Source organism: Eumetopias jubatus, unplaced genomic scaffold (assembly GCF_037043125.1).
Source record: "Eumetopias jubatus isolate StellerSeaLion01/CBP00866 unplaced genomic scaffold, mEumJub1_p1.0 scaffold_10, whole genome shotgun sequence".
NCBI classification, from domain to species: domain Eukaryota; kingdom Metazoa; phylum Chordata; class Mammalia; order Carnivora; family Otariidae; genus Eumetopias; species Eumetopias jubatus.
The window spans coordinates 101,656,667-101,677,019 of record NW_028274816.1 but is presented as its reverse complement, the minus strand read 5'-3'; the positions used below and the strand labels follow the sequence as shown (position 1 = coordinate 101,677,019).

The following is a 20,353-nucleotide window of genomic DNA, read 5'->3' as shown; positions in this document are numbered from 1 at the left end:
TGAAAAAAGCAGGTTACAAAAGGCTAGTATACTCTGATACCGTTTACATAAAAATTCAAAACAGAAAAAACATATAATAAAAATACAAAATCATGCTTGTATGTTTAAAACTTTCTGTAATTTAAAGTAAAACAGAGGGGCACCTGGGTGGCTCAGTGGGTTAAGCCACAAGTCAGGTTCTTGATTTCGGCTCAGGCCTTGATCTCAGCGTTGTGGGATGGAGCCCCTTTTTGGGCTCCACACTCAGCGGGAAGTCTGCTTGAGATTCTCTCTCTCCCTCTGCCCCTCTCCGCCCCCCTCTCTTTCTCTCAAATAAATAATCTTTAAGAGAATTTTTTTTTCTTTAAAAGAATTTTAAAAAATAAAACAGAAACCACAATGAGATACCACTTCACACTCAATAAGATGGCTATTATAAAACAAAACAAAACAAAAAATAGAAAGTAACAAGTGTTGGTGAGGATGTGGAGAAATTGGAACCTTTGCACATTGCTGGTGGGAATAAAATAGTGCTGCCACTCTATAAAATGGTACAGCAATTCCTCAAAAAATTAAACATAGAATTACCATATGATCCAGAAATTCTGCTTCTGGGTGTCTACCCAGGATAATGAATACCTGAAAGCAGGTACTCAAACTTATTTGTACAACCATGTTCACGGCAGAATTATTCACAATAGCCAATAGGTGGAAGCATTCCTACAGAGGAATGGATAAACACAAAATTTGGCATATACATGCAATGGAATAATATACAACCTTAAAAAAGAATGAAATTCTGACACATGCTACAACATGAAGTCACCCTGAGGACATTATGCTAAGTGAAATAAGCTAGACACAAAAGGACAAATACATATAATTCCACTTATATAAGATGCCTGGTCAATGAGGTGGCTGGGTGGCTCAGTGGTTAAGCTGAGGCTTTGGTTAAGTGGTTAAGCAAAGGCTTCCTTTGGCTCAGGTCATGATCCCAGGGTGCTGGGATCGAGCCCCGCATCGGCCTCCCTGCTAGGCGGGAAGCCTGCCTTTCCCTCTCCTACTCCCCCTGCTTGTGTTCCCTCTCTCGCTCACTGTCTCTCTCTGTCAAATAAATGGGCAAAGTCTTTAAAAAAAAAAAAATGCCTGGTCAAAATTGTAGAGACAGAAAGTAGGCTGTTGATGGGGATGAGGATGGAGAGTTACTATTTAATGGTATAGGGTTTCATTTTGGGAAGGTGACAAAGTTCTGGGGGATGAATGACAATGATGGTGGCAGAACAGTGTGAACGTACATTATGCCTCAGAACTGTACAATTAAAAATGATTAAAATGGTAAATTTTATGTTAGGTAGATTTAACTTAAAAACAGAAATTAAAGGGCGCCTGGATGGCTCAGTTGGTTAAGCGACTGCCTTCGGCTCAGGTCATGAGCCTGGAGTCCCGGGATCGAGTCCCACATCGGGCTCCCTGCTCAGCAGGGAGTCTGCTTCTCCCTCTGACCCTCTTCCCTCTTGTGCTCTCTCTCATTCTCTCTCTCAAATAAATAAATAAAATCTTTAAAAAAAATAGAAATTAAAAAAAAGACTGGCTTGAACCCAGCCCCTCTGTCCAAAAGAGCCACCAACCGGCTTACCTACCGCAACGCCCTGAAGACCGGGCCCACCTGGTCCGCCCCTCCCCGCCCCGACACCCGGGTCTCTACTCCCCGCCTCCCCAACAAGTCTCACCGCGCAGGCGCGGAGCTGGGAGGGAGGGGGTGTGAGCAGAGGGGGGCGTGGCCTCACACTGCGCCTGTGCCGAATTCCAGCTGTAAGGGTAGGGGAAATGATGTCCCGGTTGGGCTCCTCGGCCCGGCGGCAGCGGGGAGGCCCGCACTGCACAGGCGCAGACCGAGCACTCGCGTCAAAAGACGAAGAGAGCGCGCGCTCCCCACGTCCTGCGAGTCGGGCTGCCAGGCATTCGTCTCCCCCGTGACTCCCGCGGGGCAGGGCTGAAGAGCGATGCCCCGGGAGATCATCACCCTGCAGCTGGGCCAGTGCGGCAACCAGAGTGAGCGAGCGAGCGCCGGGCCCCTCCAGTCTCTGGTTCTGCCCCTTCGGGTCCCACCCAGTGCTTGGCATCCTGCAGTCCCCCTTTCCCTTCCACGAATCCCTTGCCCTATTGCGCATGATGAACATGTCCCAGATGGAGAGCCGCGCCTGGCCTGTGACAGCTCCCAGATCAGGTGTCTTGGGTGCAGCCTCTGAGTGTGACAGCCTCTGAGCCTAACCCTGGGCTCCTGAGGCCTTGTGACTAGCAGACCCAGGCATCTCTCCCCCTCCCCCAGTTGGGTTCGAGTTCTGGAAACAGCTGTGCGCCGAGCATGGTATCAGCCCCGAGGGCATCGTGGAGGAGTTCGCCACCGAGGGCACTGACCGCAAGGACGTCTTTTTCTACCAGGTGCCCCCAGCGACTTGGCCAGGGGGTCTGAGGGAAGGGCAGAGGCCTGGTACCGGGAAACCCGCTGGGCAGAAGAGCCAGGGCGGCTGGCTTGAGGAGGGGCGGGCAGACAGGAGCCAGAGCTGGGAGGATGGAGGACTGGGCCTTAGCTGATCGGGCCCCCTTGCTGGATGCCCCTTGACAGGCAGACGATGAGCACTACATCCCCAGGGCGGTGCTGCTGGACCTGGAGCCCCGAGTGATCCACTCCATCCTCAACTCCCCCTATGCTAAACTCTACAACCCAGAGAACATCTACCTGTCGGAGCATGGTGGAGGGGCTGGCAACAACTGGGCCAGTGGATTCTCACAGGTATCTGGGTGACCATCCCAGAAACCCCTGATGTTCCCTCCCCAGGGCAAGGCAGGCTCAGGCAGCCTGGGGATTTGACTAGACCATACTGACAATAAATAAGAGACGAAGGGATACCCTGACAAGAGGGACAGCCAGGGAGAGGTTTATGCAGACTGCAAATCATTTGCAAAGTAGCTTTTTTGGGTTGAGGGTCACGGCTGAGGCTCTGCTTGAGGGTAGCAGCAGTGTCCCAGGGTAAAGTTCTTGGTGCTGAAAAGAGATACTCCCCAGAACCTTCATCCTGACCCTCCCTCCCATGTCTCTCTCTACAGGGCGAGAAAATCCATGAAGACATTTTTGACATCATAGACCGAGAAGCAGATGGAAGTGACAGCTTAGAGGTGAGGCTCTGCCCCGCTGAAGGGAAAACAAGGCTGAAAAGTGCTGGGGAAAGGTCAGGACATACCTAACAGGTGGTGTGATGGGGCAGTTCTATTCAAAACTATTTTTTGAGTATCCTCTGTGAGATATCGAGGTAAATAAGGTACAGTACTTGTCCTCAAGGAGATCCTAACCTGGATGGCATCAGCTCCTTAGGCATGAGTCTTCCTTCCCAAGGAGTGTCAGCCTGGATGGACACAGAAGAAGCCTTGAGACATGAGTGTGTTGGGAGTGGGGAATGAGACAAGTCTGAAGCCTCTCCCCCACATCCCTGGAGACTGCCTCTCCATCCCTCCCCATGCAGGGCTTCGTGCTGTGTCATTCCATTGCTGGGGGGACAGGTTCTGGCCTGGGCTCCTACCTTCTCGAACGACTGAATGACAGGTAAGCCTGTGTTTGGGGAGAGGGCATTAACCCTGGTTCCATGGGCAAGGTCTTTCCTTTTTATCCCTTTTTTTCTCTTGGACTGGAAGGCCTGGCACTGTGGCTTTGAGTCATTGGTAGGAACAGAGCCTGGCCATCCAGGGAGCATCTTGGAAGCAAGAACACCCAGGAAGGGGTTTGTCTAGGGAGAGGAGGGACCTTAAGGGTTTGATGGGTTTGATGCTTTAGGTTTATTCTTTTTTGGCTCTGGGCTCTGAGTACTCAGTTCTGCCCCGGCCCCCCCTTTCATACCAAGAGCTTGGTGGCACTTGGAAAGGGATGGCCCTGTTAGCTCTAGAGAAGACCAAGATGGGCAATGATGGGAGTCCTTCCAATTCACTGTGTCACCTTCCCTTTTCCCTCTTCTTCACCCCAGGTACCCCAAGAAGCTGGTGCAGACGTACTCAGTGTTTCCCAACCAGGACGAGATGAGCGATGTGGTGGTCCAGCCCTACAACTCCCTGCTCACGCTCAAGAGGCTGACCCAGAACGCAGACTGTGTGGTGAGCACCGGAGAAGGGAGTAGGGGGCTTTGGTCCACCTCCTCAAACCAGTGAGACATGGACACCTGACCTTCCCAAGCCCCTGCCCAGAGAACAGAGGACCAACAAAGCCATACCCAGTGGCCCAAATTATGAACTAAGGACTTGACTCCAAGTTGCTTATAGTCCCTTTAGGCAGTAAGGCTCTCAAGAAAGTGTATACCCCCTGACATATGTCCCCAGTTAGCCTATTTAATGCCTATTCATGCTTAAATGCTCAGCCCAAGGGTCACTTTCTTAGTCAAATCTTCCCTGACCCCCCATTCAAGGTCAAGTTCCTTTGCACATATTTCAGGCTGTAACAGTACTTTTCTGTGAGGGGCACAGACTGTGCCTGTTTTATCTGCCATGTATCTCCAGAGCTAGGCACAGTGAATGGCACATGGGGACAATCCCATTTGTTTACTGGAGGGTAGAAAAGTGTCTGGTGATGCCCCTGAGACAGTGCCCCTTTTTAAAGCTAACACACCTACGTCCTGGCTTTGGAATTTAGAGGGGGCTAAGCTAATAACTTATCTCTCTGCCCACTTTCTCCTCAAAAAGGTGCCGTGACCCTCTTCTGTCCCCCCCCAGGTGGTGCTGGACAACACAGCCCTGAACCGGATTGCCACCGACCGCCTGCACATCCAGAACCCGTCTTTCTCCCAGATCAACCAGCTGGTGAGCCCCCACTCCTGGACTCTCTGGGCTGGAACCCCTCCTTACTGGAGTGTCGTCTCGGGAAGGGAGCCCTCTCCCCGGGACCAAGGCCCATGACACGCGCTGCTGTCCCCAGGTGTCCACCATCATGTCAGCCAGCACCACCACCCTGCGCTACCCCGGCTACATGAACAACGACCTCATAGGCCTCATCGCCTCGCTCATTCCCACTCCTCGACTCCACTTCCTCATGACGGGCTACACCCCGCTCACCACGGACCAGTCGGTAGGAGCAGCCCCGGCAGGCCCTCCCCTCGCCTTTCTCTCCCCCTGCTGGCCCAGGAGCTGCCCTTTGAGGCCCCCAGAGGCTCTGTTCTCGGGGACTGGTGCAGACTGTCCGACCCCACGCTGACCTGCTCTCCTCTCCCCTCTGCCCCTGGCTCCCCGCAGGGCCCGGGCTCTGGGGGCGGGGGGGTCTGCTGACGCTCCCGCACAGGGGCATGCCCTTGCTGAGCGGAGGAGGGCTAAGGTTCCTGGTCCCACAGCAGAGAGGCTCAGTGTAGACCTGCGTCTCGACACACTTCCCCAAGAGACCACACTAGCCCGAGTCTGATGGGGCTCAGGCATTGGACTGTGCCCTGAGTGCCGGCCTGGGCCCTGGGGCCCACTGTCCCCTCAGGTGGCCAGCGTGAGGAAGACCACGGTCCTGGATGTCATGAGGCGGCTGCTGCAGCCCAAGAACGTGATGGTGTCCACAGGCCGGGATCGCCAGACCAACCACTGCTACATCGCCATCCTCAACATCATCCAGGGGGAGGTGGACCCCACCCAGGTAGGTGAGGCCCCTTCGTGCCACCCCTGGAACCCACGGGGTAGAGGAGAGGCTACCACCACCACCACTGTTGTGTGTTGTGTGCACCCCCTCCCCCCAGGTCCACAAGAGTCTGCAGAGGATCCGGGAACGGAAGCTGGCCAACTTCATCCCCTGGGGCCCTGCCAGCATCCAGGTGGCCCTGTCAAGGAAGTCTCCCTACCTGCCTTCGGCCCACCGGGTCAGTGGGCTCATGATGGCCAACCACACTAGCATCTCCTCGGTGAGCCTAATCTCCTGGTCTTCTTTGACCATTCTGTTCCACTAGCCACTCTTATCATTCTGCCCCATTCCATTCCAGCCCCTTATCTCGCACTGGTTCCCATCCTGGAGATTTCTATCTCTTTCAGCTCTTTGAAAGTTCCTGCCAGCAGTATGACAAGCTGCGGAAGCGGGAGGCCTTCCTGGAGCAGTTCCGCAAGGAGGACATCTTCAAGGAGAACTTTGATGAGCTGGACACGTCCAGAGAGGTTGTGCAGGAACTCATCGACGAGTACCATGCAGCCACGCGGCCAGACTACATCTCCTGGGGCACCCAGGAGCAGTGACTTCCTCCCCACCACTTCCCCTGGACAGTAAGGACAGTCCCCATAATGCCTGGTCCCTGTGACCCAGATTCCCCTCCCCAAAAACCTTTCTAGATTCATCTCCAGCCCAGGCACTGGCCCTACTTCCTCCCTTCTCTGCCCTGACCCTTGATATGCTTGTTTAGCTCTAGTAAAGTAATAAAGCTTTGTCATGAATATAGTCAGAGCTTGGTTGTGGATGTAGTCAGGGCTTGGTCTGTGAATATGGGGGGATGATCCATGTTCCCTCCCAGTTCCCAGGCATGTGGCCTTTACCTGCTCTAGCTTCCTACCAGTAGTCCGGGTGTCAGTGTGGTCCCTGTTTCCATTGGCATACCTGGCCTAGAACCAGGCAGCTCTACTGCGAGTCAGCCCTACCTCTCAAGATTACAGAGGGTTACTGAGGTCTGCTCTGTCCTCGGTGCCTAAGCTCCTGCCCCAGGGTGGACCAGTATTGTCCCAGACTCTTCCACTCAGGGAGTAGGCCGTGGGCGCTATGGAAGGAGGGCCTGCAGCATTCTGAGCAGGTCAGGAAACCTGGGACTCTGGATTCCCAGCGCCCAAGGCTATCAGATCCTTAGGAACGCAACCCAATTCAACCTAACTTGATAAAGCAGGAACGGAACTCAGGAGTAGGGCTGAGCCCATCCTGATAAGGTGTTTATCTGTGCCAGAGAAGTTCTTGGGTCTGATCCTGCCCCAGCTTCTCTCCATTCCAGACCCAAAGCAGTAGGCACACCGAAATGGACCCAACGAGGGCCCAGAAGCTGGACACTGGGGTAGGAACTGGATAGGGCCAGTCCTGATGACTCACTGCCTTCCGGTCTCAGGGACGCCAGGAGGCCACCCCTGTGCCACTCAATGGAGAAGTGAGTGTGGGTAATTGCCAGCTTCCAAAACTGCCCTGTTGCCTGCCCCACCCAGCACCCTGTAGCAGCCTGCTGGCGAGGAGAAGGTTAAATCCAGAAGGTCATGGAGGGTGGAACCCTGTGGTGTCCAGACTCCCCTCAGTGCTGGTAAAAGCCCAGAATGTGGGCGTCCCCAGGGGTGGAGTGCTGAGCTATGGGACTCTAACTTGTCCCACTGACAACACCCCCACAGGAAGCGTTTGTGTAAATAGGATTTTTTTTTTTTTTTTTTTTGCTTCTCTTCTACAAATAAATTAAGAAACAAACTAGAAAATTGTCTGCACCCATTGCAGCCCGTGGGTGTGAGGTGCGCCCTGTCCCTGCAGGGCCAAAAGGGTCCATGGTTCCCTCAAATCTCAGAGCAGTCCAGGTCCAGGCTGGAGGCAGAAGGGAGGTCGTGACCTCTTGGCAGGCTCAGTCCTGCAGCTGCCCCAAACAGCCAGACTGTCCCTGGGGCTCGTCCAGGCCCGGGTGCTGGCTGGGAGGGGAGGTGTCTGGCAGGTCTTGGCATGGAGGAGAAGGGCTGCTGCAAGGCCTCTCGGGGGAGGGATTGGGCAAGTAGGCATTCACCAGCTGCATGATCTCTTCCACCTAAGAGAGGGCAGAGGTCAGAGGGCAGTAGAGGCCACTGGGTTCTCCTTTGTCTCATCTTCCACCCAGGCTCCTCACCGGGGCCTTCCAAGAGCTGCCCCCCTGCAACCTTTTCCTCCTCACCACAGCGCTCTCCCTCACTCACTATGTGCCAGTCACACTTGTGTCCTTCTGCTTCTCTAGGATGCTGTTGGGGCCTTTCCACCTGCAATATCCTCTACCTGGAATGCTGTTGCCCAGATCTTCCTGTGGCTAGCCTAAATGTCACCTCCAGTATCCCTTCCTGACTGTCCTACCTAATGCTATGACTCCTTCCAGTCTCTTCATGTCACCCCACCCTTACCTTGGTAGCATTTATTCCTGTCTTACATAGTTTTCGATTCCTTCTGGAGTGTCTGACAGCCTGCTCTAATGTAAGCGCCTTGAGCTTGTCTTTGATCACTGCTGGATCCCCGGTGCCTAGAGCTGTACCCAGCTCAGTGTTTAATAAAATGTTTCTTGACATCCTTTCCCTTCCTTCCTCCTTCCGTACCCTCTTCCCACTTACCTGGGGGCTCTGCAGGAGGAGCTGGCTCTCTCCCACCCTCAGTGCCAGGGTGTGGGGGCCCATTAGCTGGCAGGCGGCCACATGGCCATAGCTGACACTGTGGACCGGCTCTGTCTCACCCGGCCGGGAGAGGGACATGGCCTTGGCCCCCAAGCCCAGGCATAGCTTCTGTGGAGTGCCCCCACCAGGCTCCTACGGACAGATAGGTAGAGTCAGGGTGGAAGGAGGGGACCCTGCAGCATTATTTTTGGTGGGGGGGGGGGCGATGGCTGTGAGCAGGGAGTTTCCCCCGTCCCCTCTGTGATCCACACTGCATGTGTGGAGGGGCTTAAGGGTCCGGAGAGGTGAGAGCCCAAGGGCCAGTGTGACTCCTGGGGTTTGGGAGGGGCAGCTGTGCTGGGCGGGGGCAGTGAAACGACCCAGAGTGGGGCCTGTGGCTCTGGGGCAGAGGTGTAGGGCTTGGGCCGCCAGAGTCCCCTCTCCCTTCTCCCCCTCACCGTGCTCAGCTCCAGAACGTCATACCGAGCAGCGCCGAACCCTGGACACTGCGCCGCCAGAGCCAGGTAGGCAGCCATGGCCTCAGCTCGGCCCATGCCCCGTAGCCGCTTCCAGCCGCCCAGCACAGCAGCCGCCCTGCCGGCGCCACCTCCTCCCTCGCTGGCCGCGCTTCCCGCCGTGCCGCCGGCCCCGCCGCCGCCGCGCCGGGTCCGCTCCGCGCGCCTCTTGGCCAGGCCGGGGCTCCAGATCGCCCCGGCCAGCAGGGCGGCGGAGGGCGGAGGCCTGGGGACGGGGCGGGGAGGGTCCTCCCGCGGCGGGGCGGAGGGCGGCAGCAGGCGGTCCAGGCGCGGCAGGGGCGCCCTCGGGGAGAAGTCTCGGTGCAGGCTCTGCAGACGCAGCGCCGCCAGGGCGCGCAGCGTGTCGTCGGGCGGGGGCGGCCGGCCGCGCAGCAGCAGAGCGTGAGCCTAGGAGGAGGCACTGGTGTCAGCGCGGGAGGGGCGGCGAACAGCCCTGGGGGTGCAAAATCTGAGGTCTGGGTCGGAGTAAAGCCTCCCGCGAGGTTGCCCTAACTGTTAAATGTGACGGCCCGGAAAGTGAGGGGTTCAGGCTGAGGGGGTCTTTGGGGGGGGGGTGTGAATGCTGGAGATGCTCACCTGCTCAAAGAGGAAAGGTAGTTCGTGACCGTCTGGAGACAGCCCCTCAGGGTGCAGGGGCCCGTGAAGACGCAGACATAGTCCCCAACCAGAGTCCGGCGAGTCGTCCAGCGCGGCTTCCTCCGCCGCCAAACTGCAGAAGAGATGAGGACTGGATGCCAGGCAGAAGCGGGACCCCCTCCAAGGCGCTGGCCACCGCTGGCGGGGGTGGGGAGAGGAGCGGGACCATATGTTTGGGACGCCTGGAAAGCCGACAGCAAACCGCCCGCGGGCAGGGCCCCTCTGTGAACCAGCAAACGCGACTGTGCAGGGCAAGTGGCCAGCGCTCGGAAAACGTTTGCACAGGGATTGACCGGAGCTGAGAGGCAGATGGGTTAACGGAGAGCGGGGCTGGGGCTGGACATTTACTTCTCAAACCTGGTGAGCACGTCGGCCATGAGGGTACCCCCAGCCAGGGCTCGCTCCTGGGCTCCTCGCTGCTCGTACAGTGCGAATGCGTTGCGGCTTCGGGCCAAGCCCAGCCGCCCCACCAGCTCTCGAGCAACCTGGGGCGGAGAAGGAATGGGAGTAAAGTCAGGCCGCGGCGGGGTATCGCCAACTGGAGAGCTCTTTCAGGTCTCCCGGTCCCGACACCCCTCCCCCCACCCTTATGCAAATGATGCATCTCAGACTTGGGCAAACCTAGGGCCCAGGCATCAGGACAGCCGGGCATGGGAAGCTGGGAGGAGGGGCTGAGGTTTCAGGGGTCTTTTCTGGCCTTACCTCGCCCGCCGTGGTGTGGGAGTCTATGGCCACAGGGCAGGCACCAGCCCCCGGACAGTGCACGGTGCATAAGAGCTCCTGCCGTTGGCTCAGCGCTGAAATCTCTGCCAGCGAAGGCACCAGCTCTCGGCCGCGCGTCCGGCCCAGCGCTTTCCTGATGAAGCGCGCGTATTCCGCCAGTTCTGTGTCCGGGAGGGCCTGCTCCGTCCTGGGTTAGGGAAGACCTCAGGTTCAGTGCCCAGAGGGCTTTCCTTCTCCCCCTCCCTCTCGCCTTCTTATAGTCTCCTTTCTTTCTTCTCATGGATTCCCTCCCTTCCAACTCAAGTTGCTTGAAGGTAGCCACCAGCTCTCTTCTGAATCTACCCTTGGAGCACTGCATGGAGCTGAATTACTTTCAAAGGCCCTGACAGCTCCCTCCGAACCTCCCTCTCCCACTTGCCAAAGTCTCCCTGTCCTCCTTCGAGTTGAAACTCCAAATTCAGCTCCATTCCGCTCCGCAACCTAAAAGCCCTGGCTGGACTGCCTCAGCCCGGAGGAAAAGCAGCCCTTAGTAATTCATCTTGCCCAAGGAGGGGGGGTGCCTTTTGTAATTCCTCCGCCCGAAAGTGGGATATGATCTTGTCGTTCCCACAAAGACGCTGTACATATTAGCAGCGGTCAAGTCTCTTCCCTTCTCTGGCTCGAAGTTCTCCACCCGCCAATTTGGCAAGGCCTGTCATTCTCTCCCAGCCCTGTAGCTCCCTTCCCGCCCCTCCCCCTCACCTCTCCAGATGCCCCAGGAGGTGCCCCCGCACAGCTCCCCCGGGCCGGAAGGTGCAGCTCATGCAGGTGAGGAGCTGCCAGTACCGAAGGGCCGCGGGGTCTTGGGTAGCTGGGGGCCCGGGGGGCCCTGCGGGGCCCGAGGTCTGCTTAGCCAGCTGCAGGAAGAGCTCGTCGCGGAGCGCGGGCAGGTCCCGGCAGGTTTGGAGCACACCCTGCATCAGGGGCCCGGGGCGCCGCGCCCCCTCTAGCGCCTGCAGCGCCAGGAACAGCCGCACCGCCTCCTCGCGCAAGGGTGCGTAGCCCGGACCTGCGGGAGGGTGGGGGCGGAGGGACGGTTTGGAGAGGGGACACAGAGCTGGGCCCTGGAAGGAAGGCATGAACCAGGGAAAGGTCAGAGGGAGTGTAAGGGGACAGGGGTGGCAAGGAGGGGAGAGTACGAACGACAGGAAGAGTGAAGGGAAAGCAGTGGTCCCCACAGAGCCTCCCAGGCCCCTCCCCCTCCGGAGCGCCTAAGGCTGCACTCTGAGTTAGTGAGCTACAGGGATTGACTAAAGGACACAGGTTCAAACCCCAGATTCTGTAATTGGGCACTAAGAGCCATCACCATGGGTCAGAAAACAGGCTGGATGGGGAGTCCGGAAACAAGGGTTCTTCTCCCAGCTCCCCTTAATCTTCTAGTTTTAGAACCAGGACTGGTCACTATTCATTTTTGGGAAGAGATATAGCTGGATGAGGCCAGCACATTCTCCCAAAGTGCTGGCTTTTCCAGCACTTGTAAACATAGTATGACAGGGGCTTAAGAGTATAATGAAAAATAGCGTGTAAAAACTCATGAAGGAGTATTGGTAGTCAGAATGAAACCCATAGAGAAGGTGGTCAAAGGGGAACTTTTTTCCTGCGCTGGCTCCCCTCTCCTCCACCCTGGCTATCAGTCTGGTCAGCTTCCATTCTCAGTCCTTTGAAAAGTGAGGGGCTGGGCCCCTTTTGGACTTCTAAGCCCTTGTCAAGTGTCAAGTGAGGCATTCAGATTCCCCGTCCAAGGGACTGGAGCCATGCCACCACTCACCTGGGGCGCTGACACCGTAGGGCAGGGGCAGGAGTGGAGCATACAAGGCCCCACTGGTGTGCCTCAGAATTGGGTTCCGGCGGTAAATAAGGGCCACGGCCTCCGGGTCCCCACAACTCTCCTAGAAGCCAGGGAACGGAGTCACAGGGATGGAAAAAGGGGCTCCCCATGAACTCAGAAATCTTCTGGGTCCACCACCCTCCGCTTTCTCCATGAAGTCCCCTCTTTCACACCTGAATGTCCCGAAGCAGCAGCTGGGTAGGGGTCTCCAACGGCGCCTTGGAGGCGATCACTTCTCGCAGGGCCACCCCCCAGCGCTCAGCCTCAGCCTGGCGCGGGGAGCAGAGCCGGACGCTGTGCTTCCGGCCTGACACGGTCACTGACCACAGACCTGGGAAACAGAGGCGGTGGAGGGCAAATCAGGGCCGGCTGGGGCCGATGCGCAGGGAGGTACAAGAATCCCCATGAAGTCTCACCGGTCTCCTTGGGACGGCGCTCGGGGCCAGTCACCGAGCACAAGCTGGTGAGCACGAGGCTCCCGAGGCGCCGCGCCCCCTTCCCGCCGCTACTGAACTGGTCCAGGGAGTCCCGGGTGAGCACGAACCAGGCCCGGCGCGGGGGCAACCAGGGCCGAGCCCCTCCTCCGCGGGGCTCTCTGTACAGCCAACCTGGGGAGAGGGGAGGGAGAAAAAGGGGGTGAGCAGGAGAAGACGTTATCCCCGGGAGGGTTGGGATTGGGACTTCCAGAGTGCATAAGGTGGGTCCCCACCTTTCACGACGACGTCCGGGTCCTCCTCGGGCGGCCCCTTCTCCGGGATGAGGCTCCGTGTCTCCTCCCAGCTCTGCAGCCTGGGCCAGATGGGAGGGAGGGTTGGGCGAGGCTGTCGGTCCCGCACCCCGCCTCCAGGGGGCTCCTCAGTCGGGGCTCCCCAGACCGCGAGGGGAGCCTGCTCCTGGCCTGGACACCCCTCCCCCAGGCTGTGGGAACCGCTGGGCCGTTCTGACCTCGCACCAGAAATAGCCCAGACCCCCCCTTTCTCCCCGCGCCCCCAGTCGGACCGCCCCCCCCGGGACCCCGGCCAAACCACAGCGTCCGGCGTAAGGCCTCTCCCTTATTGCACAACTGCGGGAGGGAAGACGGCGAGGATTGGGGTCCCGGGAACAGGCTGGGGACTTCATACCCTGAGCCGCAGGGGCCGAGCTCACCTGTCTGAGACCGGCCCGCTCCTCACCGGCTGAGTCAGCGTCACGTCCAAGGGGCCCTGGGGAAACAGGCGGGGGCAGCCCTCAGGATCACAGCCGTCAGCGCAGGATGCCCGTGGCTTCTGCCCCCAGGACAGCGCTGCTCAGGGAATTGAGGAATCAAGGAGTGGGGTTGTGACTGTGAGGGAGAGAGCTGAAGCCACGAGGTAGCCCTTTCTGCCAATCTCTACAGAACAGCCCCAGCTAAGAAGTCAAGGCTCCCGCCTTGTCTCTGTTTCCCTTTGAAGATTTAAGTCAGGGCGGGATATGGTGGAAAGAGCACTGTGCAGGGAGTCCAGTCGGGAGTCGTGGGTTCTATTAACAGTCTGACTACTAACTCGAATCACTAACTGGCTGTGGAAACTTCACAGATCCTCTCAGTCTTTGGGCCCTAGCTTCCCCATCTTTGAAAAGAGAGAGGTGGATGGAGCTCCTTCTTGTTGGAAGTCACCCCCTCCTCATTTTCCCTTCATTGGCTGGCAGACAGGCAGGTGGTGGGCACAGAGGTGGATAAAGGGAAGAGGGACTCCTTCAGTATATGGCTTTCTCCAAGAACGTCTTATGCCCTCCCACAGACACCCCTGAAACTCAACGGTAAGCAGAGACCCTCCCCCTTTGCTAGGGCTCAGGAAGGGCAGGCTGAAAAATGGCACACACTCTCCAGGGGAGGTACAGTCAGGATTTTGCCCTTCTCCCCCCTGCCCTGGAACTTCAACAGGCTACTGGGGTCTGAGAGAGTCCAAAAACCCAACCAGGAGCCAGGTCAGGCAGGAACTGTGCCATGGTCCCATTGCGCCCAGACTGTCAAAGCCAGGATGGGGAGGTGGGGGAGGGGGGACAGGGACACCTGTCCCCAAGCTCGGGGGAGGGGGGTGGAGGTGGAGCATGAGGGAGGCAATGGCGTGGTTCACAGAGCCGACCCTGCCCAGGCTGGAAGCTTGGGGACGCCTGGGTCCTGTGCCTTCCCGGGACGCAGATCCACCTCTTTTTTCGAGGGTCCAAGAGGAGTTCTCAGCCACACCACCGCGGGGGCAGGTGCTGACCATTCTCTTAGACCAAGTCTCCTAATCGCAGTCCCCTGCTTCCCTCCCTCCACCCCCCTCTATATTTATCCGCCCTCCGCCTCCGCCAGGTGCTGGCGCCGGCCCCAGCGGCGCAGCCCGCCCCACCCGGGCACAGAGCCACTGGGCCTGCTGGGGACCCCTGAGCGGGGGATGGGAGCCTGACCCAGGCCATAGCACATGGGAGTCTGGTTGCGGGTGTGCAGGGGAATCCGGGAGGGGACCTCAGGGGATGGAGGTCTTCCAGACCAACAGAGCCTCAGTTTCCCCACGGGGAGATTCCACAAAACCGGGGAGCCAAGTGTCCCTCACCATCCCCTCAGGGATTCCCCAGGAGCCTCACCAGGGAGGGCCGAGAGTTCTGTCTTGAATGGCAGGGTAATGACGAGGGGTCCTCGAAGAGTCGTGGCCCCCAGCTCCCTCTCCGTGGGGTCCCTGCCACGGACCCCAATCTGAGGATGCCTTCTCCCCCTCTCCCAGGTCCCCGCGGCGGGAGCTCCGGCATCTGGCCCCAGCACTCAGCGCTCACGAACTGGGAGCGGAGCGGACCCAGGCGTCCGAGCCGCCCAGCCGGCCTCGCCACATTCCTCGGCGCTGGCGGAGGCGGAAGGAGACGGGATGGGACGCGGGCCCGGCGGGGAAGGGAGAGGCAGGGCCAGGTCGGGCCACGCGTGACGCCTCCCCTGCCTCGGGGCCCCTAGCAGGTGGACAGCGCCCAGCATGTGGCGCGAGGCCCACAGGCACATCCCGAGTAGGGCTGCTCCTTGAGCTCCCGGGGGCTCCTGGCCCCCCAGGCAAAAACCTTTCCCACGTCCCCGTCAGCCAAGAGCACGGCTTTTGGCTGGAGTCTGGAGCAGGATCAGACGTGACGGCCGCTTGTAGTGAGAGGGATTGAGACAAGGCTCCAAACCCCCAGGGACTTACCCTCCCGCCGCCCGCTGGACTCGGGGTCCGCAGCTCAAAGGTCTCCTCGTCCTCGTCCTCGTCCCCGTCCCCGCTAAGCTCGCCGTCCCCGTAGTCCCGGTGCAGAAGAGTAAAGCCTCGACGGCAGCAGAGGAGCCACCACAATCCCCCGGGGAGAGGCATCCGGGCGAGCAGCCGGGGGATGGGGGCGCGGGCAGCCGGGCCGAGCTGCAGGGGGTCGGAGAAACTGGCGGGGCTCCGACCCCAGCGGGGGAAAGATGCGGCGGGAGGAGGGGAAGGGAGAGGGGGACAAGGAGGAGGCAGTGTCTGGCGCTAGGGTGCAAGGGGTCGCTTGCTAGAGCCTGCGGGGGGCTCGGGGTCCGGGCCCCCGGAGGGGGAGGGGGAAAGCGTCCAGGGCTGGGGGGGGGCGGGCAGCAATGTCCGGAGCTGGGAAGTAGTGTCCGTTGTAGTGTCCAGCCCTGTGGGGGGCAGTGTCCGGTGCAATGTCCGAGGTGGGCAGTTGTCCAAGCTCCAGGGAGGGTCGTGTCCGGTAGGGCGTCCGGTGGCCGGGGCCCGGGCCGCGCGCGCTGCGCTCCCTGCAGCCCCGGGACTGGCGCGCTAGGGGCGCGAGCACAGCGCCGGGACCCCGCCTCCCCAACCCCCTCCCCTCTGAGGGCCCCCCCCTTTCCCTCTTCTTTCTCTCCTCCCTTCTTTACAGGGCAGGGTGCAGTTTTCGTCACAGCCTCCCCTGCCCAATCCCTGTGCCTGGCGCCGGGCGCGGCCACCAATCAGGCCACTGAAACCGCGGCGGGTTGCATCATGTGCCCCTGGCTTGGTGACAGCGGGGAGGAGCAGAGGAGTAAGGAGGGAGGAGGCGGTGCGATGTCAGCCACGCCCCCGTCCCTGAGGTCGGGCGCGGAGTGCTAGTGATGTCACGGAAGCCCGCCTTCATGCCCTTGTTTTAACTCTTGGCTCACCAACCAACAGATTAAAAACCCTCTGGAGAAGGAGCTTTGGAGAACGAAGGGCATAGGGCATAGAGGAAGGCCCCGACTGCTGTTCCCTGAACCCCTGTCTCGTCTCAGGGTCCCTGAGAAAGGAAAGATCTTCAGCTGCCTGCGCCAGGCACAGCTCTAGGGGCGGCCCTCCGCCCCTGGATGGAGTAGTCCAATTCTTTGGTCTGAGTCACCTCCTTTTTAAGGTGAGGAAGCTGAGGCAGAGACTCGGAGAAGTGCAGACCCAGGTCGGAAATAAAACCTAATTTTGAGCGCACAGCTCACTGAACTCCAGTGGCGAGAGTGATTTAAGATCCAGGGGAATTCTGCGGTCTTGGAATAGAGTGGAGGCCTCTCAGGGTGAATAGCCTGAGGTTCTGTGTCGGAAGGGGTTAAGCGAGGCTTAGTAAAGGGACGGGGCGGGGCGGGGCCGGGCCGCGGACGGGGCGGGGCCAGGGCGGTCGCGGGCGCGCGCGTGCGTTGCTGACTCAGCGGCGATTCCCGCGGTCTCCGGCGGAGGGTTCCAGGTTGGCCCCCGGTGGCTGGCTTGTAGGACCTTTGGGAGATCAGCGCCATGTCCGGGCCTTCCCCGGATCCTGTCTCCTGGTGGCGGTGGCTTTTGGTCTCAGCCGCCGGAGGCTCTAGGAAGGAAGGCTTGCCCGAGCTGGGCGGGGCGGGACAGGGCGGGGACGTCGGGCCAGCGCCTCCCTTGAGACCTCCTCGCCACGCCACGCCCTTCTTGCCCCGGATCCCCACGGTCCAGGCTGGAGTGGTCGGGGCAGCTTTGCTGACCGGATATTAAACTGCGAGAGTTGTCGCACGTGAACACCATCCTGCCTACCGTGCTTGTGTAAGACAAAGACCAGGCATCAATGCGACCGTCTCTAGAGGCCCATCCCGGCCTTGCCCTCGCCCCAGATGACAGTGGCCAGCACTGAGATTTCCTGGAGATGGAGACGTTCGAACCATATACTCTCTTCCCTGTCTGGATCCCAGGTCCTTGCCTGCAGGAAAGTTCTTTCCGATGTCTAACCTCTCTCTTTCCGGCAGGCTCAGTGCATTTCCTCTGACCCTGTCCCCAGGGAAGATGGAGAACGGCAGTCACCCCCACCCCCACCACGCCCATGATAACGACTCTGGAAATTTTCAAATTGGAATCCTCTCCTTGGTTTTTCTCCAAGGTGAAAAACTCCGACTCAACTTTTTTAATTACCTTTTTCTTTTTTTCTTTCCGCCACAGAACCTTAGAAGGGAACTTAAAAGTGGTAATCTAATCCAAGAGCCTACCCCAAACGGGAATCTCCTGGCCACTGTCCCTGACTACCACCACACCACGCACAAGCACACAGAGTTCCCAACAGCCTTGGCTTGAACATTCCGGAGGCCAGGAACTCGGTACTTGCTAAGGCAGCCATTACTGGATAGCACTGTGGTTGTTAGAAAGCTCTTCCTTGTGCTACTTTAAGAGGAACCCCAGCCCTCCTCGTCTGGCAGCTTTCCCACCTCACATCTTGTTCGCAGAGGCCAGGTGAAGGTGGAGGGGGTGACAGTGCCTAGAGCTCCAGCAGGCTCAGCAGCTCTGCACCCCCACCCAGACTCTCAGCGCCTTCCCCTCAGAGCCAAGCGAGTTGAAGGGGGGAGGCAGAACCCACCGGTTCCAAGTCCGTGACTCAAAAATAGTAACAGTTGTTGGGTTGCATCTCATTTCCATGTTATCAATTTAATGTGGCAAAGTACAGAAGCAATTCCTTTAGGTCCCTACCTCCTTCTCAGTGTGCCCCCACCTACTCCCTCTTCCCACTACCCTTCCTGGAATCCCGCCCCCCCCACCCCCCTTGATTTGCAGTCCTAGTAGTCCCAGGAAGAGACACTGTGGGTCTCAGTGGGAGCCGAACAGGAAGAGAGGCGGGGCGGGCGGGGGCAGCGGCCGCGGGGGTGAGGCCCTGGGCTGCAGCTCCCACCCCGCAGCAGCCTCCGCAGGTCCTGGCGGAAGCGCAGGCCCAAAAAGGCGTAGAGCACGGGGTTAAGGCCGCAGCGGGCCAGGGCCAACCCTCCGGTCACCAGCAGCGCCAGATCCTTGCGCTTGCTGGCAGGGCAGCTCCGCTCGCGGGCAGCCAGTAGGTCGGCCGTGTCCAGCAGCAGGGCGAGACTGTAGGGCAGCTGCAGTACCACGAAGGCCGCCACCAGGGCCACAACGACGCGCAGCGCACGCCGGCGCTCGGGCCCCCTGGCGGCCAGCAGCGTGCGGCCCAGGAGCGCGTAACAGGCGGCCATGACGCCCAGCGGCAGCGCGAAGCCCAGGACCACCTGCGCCATGGCGCTTGCCCCCTTCACCGTCTGCGTGAGGCCCTCGGGGAAGACGAGACGGCAGCGCCGCTGGCCTTCCCGCTGCCCGTCCTGACTGAAAAGGAGAGCAGGCAGCGCCAGAAGCAGCGACAGCAGCCACACGATGGCTGAGACCACGTGTGCGCGGCCCGGAGCAGAGGGCCTCGGTCCGGCGGGGAGGGCCCGCGCGATGGCCACGTAGCGGTCGGCGCTGATACAGGCCAGGAAGAGGAAGCCGGCGTGGAAGGAGGCTGAGTAGAGGCCCGAGATGGCGCGGCAGGTGGCACTTCCCAGACTCCAGCCCTCCAGAGCCCCGGCTGCGGCAAAGGGCAGGGTTAGGGCCAGCAGAAGGTCGGCCAGGGCCAGCTGGAGCAGGTGGGCAGAAGTGGGCGAACGGACGGCACGTCGCGCTGCCAGGTGGGTGGCCAGGACCAGGCCATTGCCAGCCAGACCCAGGGCAGCCACCACCAGGGTGACACTGGGTTGGAAGGCCCTACTGAAGGCCTGGATATCCGCCTTGTAGCAGAGCTCTGGCAACGGCTCGGCGGAGTATACCTCCTCATCCTCCCCCGAGTAGGGGCCCCAGGAGACCTGGGGAGGGTAAAATGAGAGAGACCTTATGAGACATCTTCCCACACACCTCCCCCTCCCACACATACCTTCCAAGCTGGGAGCTGCTGTGTGACAACAGTATAGAGGGAGAACATACAAACTCTTCTCCAAACTCTACCTAGCATACCCTCCAACAGGCCTTGACTTCCACTGCACCCCTCCTGCCCTCTGCATCCAGCTTCCTGGCCGACCTTGACCTTTCTGGATCTCAGTTGCCTGATATATAACGTGGAGATTAGAAATCCTGGCCAGCTCAAGTGGCAGAGTTGTTTGAAATAAGGAAGATAATGGATGTGAAGCATCTGTGCTCTCCTTAGGCCAAGGTTTCTATTATTAATAAATCTTGGAGCTTCAGTTCTGTTTGCAGCGCCCTCTCCTGGAAAGAACACCCACATGCAGGCTTTGCCTCGGAGCTGGTCCCTGGACTCCAAGGCATGGTGTGGAAAGGTTTCAAACGTCATTTCCTTTCTCCCCTCCCCACCCCACCTCTAACCTCCAGTACAGGTACACTGAACTACTCATGATGGGGGGAGGGGGGAGTCTCAAGGGTTGCGGCTCAGGTTTTCTGGTCTCTGTTGCAACCTCGGACCTCTAGGTTCAGCTCACCATTCCCCTCAGTCCAGTCCCATCCCCCAACCCCAGCCTCACATCACCAGCCCCATCTATCTGGAAGGTCCCTGGTCTCAGATGGCTCCAGATACCCTGGATAGGTCAAAACATGGCAGAAGCTTGTTACCAGCTGGAGAATCCCATCTCTTTGCCTCCCTCTCTATAACCCTTCCCCCCAGCCCCCACTCCCACCTGCTCTGCGGGCTCCGTCCCCATCTCTGGCTACACAGGTTTCTGAAGTATAGCCACTGGGGAGAGAAGTTAAACTAGAGGGACAGGAAGGAAGGGGCGGGGAGAGGGACCAAGAGGGCGGTGGGGATTAGGGTCTGTGGGCTCTCTTTACCTGACTTTTGCATTCCACCCCCTAATTTTGTTTTCTCTTTGCCCTGCCAGTAGAAAAGGAATGGGTTTGGCAATATCATCATTTGCTAGCTACCTGTGTGATCTTGAGTAAGTTTACTTCTTTGAGCCTCAGGTTTTTCATCTGCAAAGTGGAATAAGGTAAAAATGTGGAAGTCACAGGGTTATGAGGGTGCCTAGCACAGGTGCCTGAGGCATAATTTGCCTTCAGAAAATGTTAGA

At 59.0% G+C, this 20,353-nt stretch overlaps 3 protein-coding genes across 6 annotated transcripts; 1 reads left to right on the top strand and 2 right to left on the bottom strand.

Moving 5' to 3' along the window:
* Window positions 1-1,813: 1,813 nt before the first annotated feature.
* LOC114201364 (tubulin gamma-2 chain) lies at window positions 1,814-6,382 on the top strand. 3 transcript variants are annotated; one of them, XM_088027287.1, is made up of 11 exons: window positions 1,814-2,031; window positions 2,309-2,421; window positions 2,606-2,773; window positions 3,088-3,156; window positions 3,501-3,580; window positions 3,996-4,122; window positions 4,735-4,821; window positions 4,937-5,086; window positions 5,480-5,632; window positions 5,733-5,894; window positions 6,005-6,382. In XM_088027287.1, exons 1-11 carry the CDS (start codon window positions 1,983-1,985, stop codon window positions 6,248-6,250), a joined length of 1,404 nt encoding a protein of 467 aa, XP_087883413.1. In that variant the 5' UTR covers window positions 1,814-1,982; the 3' UTR covers window positions 6,251-6,382. The 3 variants fall into 3 exon arrangements, with proteins under 3 accessions (XP_087883413.1, XP_027949814.1, XP_027949815.1); XM_028094013.2 differs by having other exon boundaries at window positions 1,815-2,031; window positions 6,022-6,382; XM_028094014.2 differs by having other exon boundaries at window positions 1,815-2,031; window positions 3,474-3,580; window positions 6,022-6,382.
* Window positions 6,383-7,386: 1,004 nt separating this feature from the next.
* PLEKHH3 (pleckstrin homology, MyTH4 and FERM domain containing H3) lies at window positions 7,387-15,840 on the bottom strand. Of its 2 annotated transcripts, none has more exons than XM_028094030.2 (13): window positions 15,252-15,840; window positions 13,231-13,286; window positions 12,794-12,873; window positions 12,501-12,692; window positions 12,258-12,415; window positions 12,025-12,145; window positions 10,959-11,265; window positions 10,197-10,404; window positions 9,843-9,979; window positions 9,435-9,567; window positions 8,781-9,245; window positions 8,284-8,475; window positions 7,387-7,736 (listed from the first exon to the last, which is right to left on the bottom strand). In XM_028094030.2, exons 1-13 carry the CDS (start codon window positions 15,411-15,413, stop codon window positions 7,560-7,562), a joined length of 2,388 nt encoding a protein of 795 aa, XP_027949831.1. In that variant the 5' UTR covers window positions 15,414-15,840; the 3' UTR covers window positions 7,387-7,559. The 2 variants fall into 2 exon arrangements, with proteins under 2 accessions (XP_027949831.1, XP_087883412.1); XM_088027286.1 differs by having other exon boundaries at window positions 9,852-9,979.
* Window positions 15,841-18,073: 2,233 nt separating this feature from the next.
* On the bottom strand, window positions 18,074-19,992 carry CCR10 (C-C motif chemokine receptor 10). The gene is made up of 2 exons (XM_028094066.1): window positions 19,964-19,992; window positions 18,074-19,141 (listed from the first exon to the last, which is right to left on the bottom strand). The coding sequence occupies exons 1-2, from the start codon at window positions 19,985-19,987 to the stop codon at window positions 18,074-18,076; spliced, it is 1,092 nt and encodes a 363-aa protein (XP_027949867.1). The 5' UTR covers window positions 19,988-19,992.
* Window positions 19,993-20,353: the final 361 nt, after the last annotated feature.

Coding starts and splice junctions, on each gene's coding strand:
- LOC114201364 (XM_088027287.1), top strand. CDS start 1,983: ATGCCCCGGGAGATCATCACCCTGCAGCTGGGCCAGTGCGGCAACCAG. Junction 3,157..3,500: donor ATGGAAGTGACAGCTTAGAG/GTGAGGCTCTGC, acceptor CTCCCCATGCAG/GGCTTCGTGCTGTGTCATTC. Junction 5,633..5,732: donor GGGAGGTGGACCCCACCCAG/GTAGGTGAGGCC, acceptor CCCTCCCCCCAG/GTCCACAAGAGTCTGCAGAG.
- PLEKHH3 (XM_028094030.2), bottom strand. CDS start 15,413: ATGCCTCTCCCCGGGGGATTGTGGTGGCTCCTCTGCTGCCGTCGAGGC. Junction 9,980..10,196: donor CCCACACCACGGCGGGCGAG/GTAAGGCCAGAA, acceptor TCTCCGCCCCAG/GTTGCTCGAGAGCTGGTGGG. Junction 9,568..9,842: donor GTGCTCACCAGGTTTGAGAA/GTAAATGTCCAG, acceptor TCTCTTCTGCAG/TTTGGCGGCGGAGGAAGCCG.
- CCR10 (XM_028094066.1), bottom strand. CDS start 19,987: ATGGGGACGGAGCCCGCAGAGCAG. Junction 19,142..19,963: donor GGACGGAGCCCGCAGAGCAG/GTGGGAGTGGGG, acceptor TACCCTCCCCAG/GTCTCCTGGGGCCCCTACTC.